This window comes from Chiloscyllium plagiosum, unplaced genomic scaffold (genome assembly GCF_037043375.1).
Source record: "Chiloscyllium plagiosum isolate Xiang-an unplaced genomic scaffold, Cpla_swu_hap1 HiC_scaffold_27, whole genome shotgun sequence".
Taxonomy (NCBI): Eukaryota; Metazoa; Chordata; class Chondrichthyes; order Orectolobiformes; family Hemiscylliidae; genus Chiloscyllium; species Chiloscyllium plagiosum.
The window spans coordinates 80334198-80343359 of NW_028270165.1; the positions used below are offsets into that span (position 1 = coordinate 80334198).

The 9162-nt window shown below is 49.0% G+C and overlaps 1 protein-coding gene across 1 annotated transcript; it reads right to left on the bottom strand.

The window, feature by feature from the left end:
• Positions 1–4954: 4954 nt before the first annotated feature.
• On the bottom strand, positions 4955–6831 carry LOC148144662 (uncharacterized). The gene has a single exon (XM_087975030.1). It carries the CDS (start codon positions 6678–6680, stop codon positions 5898–5900), a length of 783 nt encoding a protein of 260 aa, XP_087831156.1. The 5' UTR covers positions 6681–6831; the 3' UTR covers positions 4955–5897.
• Between the last annotated feature and the right edge of the window lie 2331 nt (positions 6832–9162).

Consider the following 9162-nt stretch of genomic DNA (forward strand, 5'->3'; position numbering starts at 1 on the left):
CAGCCAATCCTCATCGGACCGATATTTGGGCCAAAAAATACCAGGCGCCTTAATACTTTCTCTAGTCCAGACAAAACAACAACAGTAGTTTACCATTATAGCCTTATCTTTCCCCCGTGTCGGGGAGTTGTGTTCCCAATTTCCCAACATTCTCCCCAAAGGACTGTCGGGTGAAATATATTCCCCTTTAACGTTATTTACAGATCGATCGTTACCCAGGCAACTTCCCGTGCCTCACATCATTGCTAATTTAATTAATCTTAACGAGGTCCGGTGTCACCTTCTTCCACACCCCCTTCAGGGTCCTGACTAGACACCTTACTCATCCGATTAATCTGACCAACTATATGCTTTTTGAGACTTCAACTGTTCTCCATAAATCACTTTTATGTAAGGATAAAAGAGATTAGTTAGAAACTGATTAGCACTGATTAGTGGTTAGCACTGCTGCCTCACAGCGCCAGAGACCTGGGTTCAATTCCCGCCTCAGGCGACTGACTGTGTGGAGTTTGCACGTTCTCCCCGTGTCTGCGTGGGTTTGCTCCGGTTTCCTCCCACAGTCCAAAGATGTGCAGGTTAGGTGAATTGACCATGCTAAATTGCCCCTAGTGTTAGGTAAGGGGTAAACGTAGGGGTATGGGTGGGTTGCGCTTCGGCGGGGCGGTGTGGACTTATTGGGCCGAAGGGCCTGTTTCCACACTGTAAGTAATCTAATCTAATCTAATCTAATCTGATAGTAAGGCAGTCATGACCTGTAAAAAGAACAGGAGTTAACATTTTATTTCATAATCTGTAAAATCCTTAACCTGAAAAGAAATCATGTTAAAATTTCCATAGTAGAAATCAGATTCAAAACAGTCCTGGATCTCAAGCTCCAGGGAACAAAGCAGAAACATTCAATCACCAACAAACAAATGTGCATTCAAACCAAATCACAAAGGGTTAAACTTGCTAGTTGCTGTACAGCTCTTTCTCTCTCTCTCTCTCACGCACACACACACAGACACCGTGTCTCACAGACACTTTGAGCTTTCCGCAACGACTCCCCTAGCTTTTGAATATTCATCTGGACGTCTGGCCATAAGTTAGTTATGAAGGGCATCCTCAGTAGCCCTTCTGACACGGGCTGTTTTCCATTGACATATGCTTAATTTTATATATCACCAATTCCCCATACTTTTATATGTCCCGACCACCAAGGCAAGACATAAAAGGTCTCTCTTCTTACCTTGGTCTGTGCACAGAGTTAGCTGGTCATTTCAGTGCACCCCGTCCCGCAGCAATTCTTGCAGCAAATACCGCTGCCCCCGGTCACCCGGATATATCCTTTAAGACCTTTCCCTACCCGGGTCTTGTGCACAAGAGCTGCCCGACAGAACCCGCCGCGTCTGCCCGCCTTGTTTCCAGGGTCTCCCAGTCCGGATCGTACTCGCCCAAACCGCGAATGACAAGCAAGGGAGTCGGAGATCACCGAAATCGGCGAGGTGCACCTCCCCGGTCATCCCAAGAGTGTCGAGCGGTCTGAGGCTTGGATCCCGGAACGAGGCCCCCAATTGTGAGAAACAGAACTCACTCACAAATCAATCAGCCTGAGACAAAGCCTTGGAAACAAGAACAATTTATTACAGTCTTCTAAGTACTGGACGCTTCTGCAATCAAGCAGAAATGTGTGTCAAAACAGAGCCTGTTCGCTTTCTTATTCAGTTTACAAGTTGCGGAATCACTTTACTTCAGGTTTATTGTGAAATACCCCTGCTGCTTCTTTTTGTGGTCAACTACAACACTTTAAAGTTATTCCCTAGCTTAAAACTATTTTCTTTAAAAGACCCTCTATATTCATTAAAGTCTAAGCCTTATGTATGCTACATGCTACAAGAATTCCGCTTCCCTTCCCCCTACTACACCCCCTCACCCATCCGCAAAAACATTCCTAATCTCCCACAGAAAGAGGGATAGGGATGTAAGGCAGGATTTCAGGGAGCTAGGGTGGAAGCTGAGGGCTAGAACAAACAGAGTGGTTATCTCTGGTTTGTTACCCGTGCCACGTGATAGCAAGGCAAGGAATAGGGAGATATATCAGCTGAACACCTGGCTGCAAGGATGGTGCAGGAGGGAGGGTTTCAGGTTTTTGGATAATTGGGACTCATTCTGGGGAAGGTGGGACTTGTATAAACAGGACAGTCTTCACTTGAACCAGAGGGGTACTAATATCCTGGGTGGGGAATTTGCTGGTGCTATTCGGGTGGGTTTAAACTAGCTCAGCAGGGGGATGGGAACCGGGGGGTGTAGCTGCAATGCACAGGAGGATGAGAGTAGGAAGGACAAGGACAGGATTTCAGGGTCACAGGAATGTGCTGGCAGACAGTGAAGTGATTTGAAGTGTGTCTACTTCCATGCCAGAGTATCCGCAATAAGGTAGGTGAGCTTGCAGCACAGATAGGTACCTGCGACTTGGATGTTGTGGCCATTTCGGAGACATGGAGAGAGCAGGGTGAGGAATGGATGTTGCAGGTTCCAGGGTTTTGATCTTTCATTAAGAACAGCCAAGGCGGTAAAAGAGGGAGAGGCGTGGCCTTGTTAGTCAAGGATAGTATAACGGTGGCTGACAGAACTTTTGATGAGGACTCGTCTACTCAGGTAATGTGGGCTGAGGTTAGAAACAGGAGAGGAGAGGTCACACTGCTTGGAGTTTTTTTATAGGCCTCCGCAGAGTTCCAGGGAGGTGGAAGAGGGGATTAGCAAAATTATTCTGGGTAGGAGTGAAAGGAACAGGGTGGTCATTATGGGGGACTTTAACTTGCCCAACATTGACTGGAAATGCTTTCATTCCAGTACGTCGTATGGATCAATTTTTGTCCAGTGTGTGCAGGAGGGCTTTCTGACACAGTATGTCAAAGGGCCAACAGGAGGGGAGGTCACACTGGATCTGGTGCTTGGTAATGAACCAGGCCAGGTGTTTGATTTAGTGGAAGGTGAGCACTTTGGAGAGAGTGACCATAATTCAGTTAGGTTTCATTTAGCGATGTAAAGGGATAGGAACATGCCACAGGTCAAGAGTTATCGATGGGGCAAGGGCAATTATAATGCAATTAGGCAAGACTTAGGATGCATAGAATAGGGTAGCAAAATACAGGGGATGGGGACAATGGAAGTGTGGAGCTGGTTTAAGGAACAGATGTGTCCTTGATAGGTATGTCCCTGTCAGGCAGGGAGGAAGTGATAAGGGAAGGGAACCGTGGTTTACAACAGACATTGCATCTCTTGTTACAAAGAAGGAGGAGGCTTATGTGATGATGAGGCAAGATGGTTCAGATGAGGCGATGGAGAGTTACAGATCAGCTAGGAAGGATTTAAAGAGAGAGTTAACAGCAAAGAGGGTCATGAGCAGTCTTTAACACATAAATGAGAACCCTAAAGCTTTCTATAGGTATGTGAGGAATAAAAGGATGATTAGGGTAGGAATAGGGCCAATCAAAGACAGAAGTGGGAAATTGAGTGTGGGCCCTGTGGAGATTGGAGAGGTGTTAATGAATATCTCTCATCGGTCTTCACTCAGGAAAAAGAGAATATTGCAGAGGAGAAGAATGAGGTACAAGATATTAGACTCGAAAAGATCAAGGTTAGTTGCACACAGGTGTTATCAATTCTAGAAGGAGTGAAAGTAGACAAGTGCCCTGGGCCGGATGGGATTTATCCAAGGATTCTCTGGGAAGCGAGGGAGGAGATAGCAGAGCCTTTGGCTTTGATATTTGAGTTGTCATTGTCTACAGGTTTAGTACCAGAGTGGAGGATTGCAAATGTTGTGCCCTTGTTCAAGAAGGGCAGCAGAGATGACCCAGGTAATTATAGACCAGTGAGCCTTACTTCTGTTGAAGGAAAGCTTTTGGAAAGGAACATTAGAGATAGGATTTATAATCATTCAGCAAGCAACAATTTATTTTCAGATAGTCAACTTGGTTTCATCAAGAGCAGGTCGTGTCTCACAAACCTCAGAGTTTTTTGAGAAGGTTACCAAGCATGTAGATGAGGGTAGGGCAGTTGACGTGGTGTACGTGGACCTCTGTAAAGCCTTTGATAAAGTTCCACATGGTAGGCTGTTGGAGTAAATGCAGAGGCATGGGATTGAGGGTGATTTAGCAGTTTGGATTACAAACTGGCTTTCTGAAAGAAGGCAGCGAGTGGTGGTTTATGGAAAATATTCAGCCTGAAGTCCGGTTACTAGTGGTGTGCCACAAGGATCTGTTTTGGGACGACTGCGGTTTGTCATTTTTTAATTGGCTTAGACACAGGTATAGGTGGATGGATTCGTAAATTTGCAGACGACACTGAAGTCGGTGGAGTGCTGGACAGTTTGGAAGAATGTTACAGGTTGCAGGGGGACTTGGATAAACTGCAGAATTTGGCTGAGAGGTGGCAAATGGAGTTCAATGCAGCTAAATGTGAGGTGATTCACTTTGGGAAGAATAACAGGAAGGCAGTGATCTTGCAGTCCAGGTGCATAGATCCCTGAAAGTTGCCACTCAGGTGGATAGTGCTGTTAAGAAGGCAAACAGTGTATTAGGTTTCATTGGTAGAGGAATTGAGTTCCGGAACTGCAATATCATGCTGCAACTATACAAAATGCTGGTGCAGCCACACTTGGAATATTGTGTATAGTTCTGGTCCCCATATTTCAGGAAGGATGTGGGAAGCATTGGAAAAGGAGCAGAGGAGATTTACCAGGTTGTTGCCTGGTCTGGAGGGAGGGTCTTATGAGGAAAGGCTGAGAGACTTGGGTCTGTTCTCATTGGAAAGAAGAAGGCTAAGAGGGGATTTGATAGAGATATATAAGATGATCAGAGGATTAGATAGGGGAGACAGTGAAAGACTTTTTCTTAGGATGGTGACGTCAGTTTCCCAAAGTGATTCACCTCACATTTAGCTGCATTGAACTCCATTTGCCACCTCTCAGCCCAATTCTGCAGTTTATCCAAGTCCCCCTACAACCTGTACAAATTGAGGGGTGATAGATTTAAGACAGATGTCAGAGGCAAGTTCTTTATGCAGAGAGTGGTAAGGGCGTGGAATGCCCTACCTGCTAAAGTAGTCAACTCAGCCACATTAGGGAGATTTAAACATTCCTTAGATAAGCGCATGGTTGATTTTGGGATAGTGTAGGGGAACGAACTGAGAATAGTTCACAGGTCAGCGCAACATCGAGGGCCGAAGGGCCTGTTCTGCGCTGTATTGTTCTATGTTCTTTGTTCTATGTTCTAAACTTATTGCAGGAGGCGGAAAGAAATGAGCAGCTTTAAAACAAAAACCTCTTGGAGCTCAAAGCTTTCAATGAGAGTCTGAGCCCGGTGGTAAGTTCAGGTAACCTTTATTGCAACCCAACTTTGTTACAGTTTCAGATTCCCCTGCAAAAAGCCAGAGAAAAAGCAGTTGCTTTTTGAACAGCTCAAGGTGAAAGTGCACACACCACACCTCCCCTGTCCCACCCCCCTCACTGTCTTTACTGCCAGCACCAAGTTGTCCCTTTGTAATTGGATCCTTGGTAAAGCCGTAACCCGGAGGAAGTATTGCCTCACTCAGCAATTTCAACCCATACCCTGTCTCCAAGTAAGTTTCTCCCCACTCCTTTGTCAGGAAGGGGCAGTGTAGAGTCAACCAGACTGCTGTGGGTGTGGGGTCACGTGTAGGCCAGACCGGGTAAAGGATGCAGCTGGAACGACTGAGTGAATCCTTTCCCACAATGGCGGTTCCCTTCCCTAACAAGGGAGAGAGGGAATCAGATGGGGGCTTTCTCCCCCGCACCACCCCCTCCCTCTGCCATCTGTCGTGGCAGGATTCGAACCCGGGAGTCCCCGGAACCGGGTTGATATTCCAATCGATAATGGCACTCGGCCGTCACTCCTTCAATCCCCCTGCGATGGCACGTGAACTCGCTGGTGCTTCCGCAGGTTGCAGGAGCGGGTGAAGCCCTTCCCGCACTGAGAGCAGATGAACGGCCTCTCCCCAGTGTGGACCTGCTGGTGGGTCAGCAGGTGGGAGGCCTGGTTAAAGGCCTTCCCGCATTCGGCGCAGCTGAAGGGCCTCTCCCCGGTGTGGACCCGCTGATGGGTCTGGAGGTTGGAGGAGCAGGTGAAGCCCTTCCCGCACTGAGAGCAGGTGAACGGCCTCTCCCCAGTGTGGACACGCTGGTGGGTCAGCAGGTTGGAGGAAGTGCTGAAGGCCTTCCCACACTCGATGCAGCTGAAGGGCTTCTCCCCTGTGTGGACACGCTGGTGCCTCAGCAGTGTGGAGACCCGGGTAAAGGCCTTCCCGCACTCTGGGCAGCTGAAGGGCCTCTCCCCTGTGTGGACATGCTGGTGGCTCTTCAGGGTGGAGGAGCAGGTGAAGCCCTTGCCGCACTGAGAGCAGGTGAATGGCCTCTCCCCCATGTGGACATGCTGGTGGGTCAGCAAGTTGGAGGAAGTGCTGAAGGCCTTCCCACACTCGATGCAGCTGAAGGGCTTCTCCCCTGTGTGGACCCGCTGATGGGTCAGCAGTGTGGAGACCTGGGTAAAGGCCTTCCCGCACTCTGGGCAGCTGAAGGGCCTCTCCCCCGTGTGGACCCGCTGGTGGCTCTTCAGGGTGGAGGAGCAGGTGAAGCCCTTGCCGCACAGAGCAGGTGAATGGCCTCTCCCCCGTGTGGACATGCTGGTGGGTCAGCAAGTTGGAGGAAGTGCTGAAGGCCTTCCCGCACTCGGGGCAGCTGAAGGGCCTCTCCCCGGTGTGGACCCGCTCGTGGCTCCGCAGGTGAGAGGAGCAGGTGAAGCCCTTCCCGCACTGAGAGCAGGTGAACGGCCTCTCCCTCGTGTGGATGCGCTGGTGGGTCAGCAGGGTGGAGGAATTGCTGAAGGCCTTCCCACACTCAGGGCAGGTGAACGGCCTCTCCCCGGTGTGGGTGCGCTGGTGGGTCAGCAGGGTGGAGGAATTGCTGAAGGCCTTCCCGCACTCAGGGCAGCTGAAGGGCCTCTCCCCCGTGTGGTACTGCTGGTGGGCCAACAGGTGGGAGGAATGTCTGAAGGCCTTCCCGCAGTCAGTGCAGGGGAATGGCCTCTCCCCGGTGTGACTGCGCTGATGAGTCTCCAGGGCAGACGGGACACGGAAGCCTTTCCCACAGTCGCCACACTTCCACGGTTCCTCCACAGGGCGGGATTCCTCAGGTTTCTCCATGGCCACAGCTTCAGCTGCACACAAACAAGTGTAGAGCCCCTCCCTGCCGTGAAATCCCCTTTCCAGGCCGTATAACTGTTTCAGGCTCCACGCACAGTGCGCTGCAACAGTGGGGTCTCTCGTCCAGTCCCACTGATGCTGAAAACGTCCTCAAACAGGAACCAAAAAGCGTTGATCCCTCTCACAGAAATCACAGTCAAAAATCGTTGTGGTCCCGATGGATTGTGTGACTGTCAGACATTGACATCAAAGTGAGGACTGCAGACACTGGAGAGTCAGTCGAAAAATGTGGCGCTGGAAAAGCACAGCAGGTCAGGCAGCATCCGAGGAGCAGGAGAGTCAATGTTTCGGGCATAAGCCCTTCATCCGTTGATTTTGAAACTTCCCTCTTCAGATTTTCAAATACTCTGCAAAAAGAGATTACAAAAGTCATCACTGTCAGTGCAGGGTAGAAATTCAGAACAAGCAATTATACTTGCTGTGGAATATTCTTTTGTTGTTCCACAAAATTGAAAGTACCATCCCACACTCTCTTCCCCCTCTGTTCTCACTCCGCTCTAACTAATTCCCCTGTAGGTGCTGATTCAGGATCTGACAGGGGCAGAAAAAGCAAAAACATCAAGACTGACATCTCTCTGAATTTTGGATACCTCCACCTGAAAGTTAATATCTTTCACAACACTGGGATCCTGCTGAGAGTGAGCAGGTCTGATTTTGGGAAGCAAAAAAAAGTGTCAATTCAGGGTAAACCTGCAACGCAGCTTCTTGAGGAAGGACCAGACACAAAATGGTTAATGACCCAGAGAAGGTGGGAGCAAAATGAGACATCAAGGCATTAACACTGACACACTTCAGTCAAACTCTTCTGCTCCCAGTCAGGGCAAAACATGCTCTGAAAGTCCAGCCTTCACAACCACACTTCTGCTCTCACTGAAGACAATTAGAGTCACACAGCACGGAAACTGACCCTTTGGCCCAACCTGCCCAGATTTCCTAAATTAATCTAGTCACGTTTGCCATCACTTGGCCCCTATATGGGCTGGGTGCTGGCAGCTGGGACTAAATTGGGTTGGCTATCTTGTCAGCAAGGACGGGTTAGACCGAAGGGTCTGTTTCTGTGCTGTACATCTCTATGACTCCAGTCGCATTTGCTATCACTTGGCCCTGACCCATCTGAACCCTTCATATTCATATGCCCATCCAGGAGCCTTTTAACTTGTCATCGTATCAGCACCCACCACTTCCTCTGGCAGCTCACGCCATCGCTCAAGCGACTCCATGTTGAAAGCGTCTGATCTGGTGCACCAAATGACACCAGGATAATCTCAGATCATTCCAGATCGCATCGATACTCAGTCAGTGGCTTTCCCGATCAGGATGTTGTACGTGATCAAACAGGTTAGTGGGTAGGCGATCCCCCACATCTTAGTTCAAGTATCTCTACGAGAACTCCCTTACTGGAGGGTCCCTTGGAGACACTTCAACTGGACTTCATTGAGTTGTAGAAATGAGTTGAGTTGCTATAAATGTGTTTTGCTTATTGCTGATGTCTTTTGTAAGTGGATTGAAGCCTAACCTCCTCCTAACGCTACTGCTGAGACTGTGGCGAAGATTTTGTTTAAGGAAATAATTCCCTGCTTCAGTATACCTGCGTGCATTGGCTCGGACAATGGACCACATTTTGTAGGTAATATTAACGGAGAACTCTGTTCCCAGCTTTGTATTTGTCGGCAACTGCATGGTGCTTATCATCCTCAGGCGGCCGGCATTGTTGAATGTTTTAACCAGATGCAAGACTAAACTTGCCCAATTAATGGCAGAGTGTGGCCTCTCCTGGTTATGCTAATACCTGTGGCCTTATTCCAGATGCGATCCATGTCTGTGGGCAAGACACGACTGTCTCCAGCTGAGAGTTTCTCTGGTCACTGCCTCCGTACCCCTTGGAACGATTCGGCTCCCTTC

Excerpts from the sequence above, each read along its gene's own strand:
- LOC148144662 (XM_087975030.1), bottom strand. The coding sequence starts at position 6,680 with ATGTCCACACGGGGGAGAGGCCATTCACCTGCTCTGTGCGGCAAGGGC.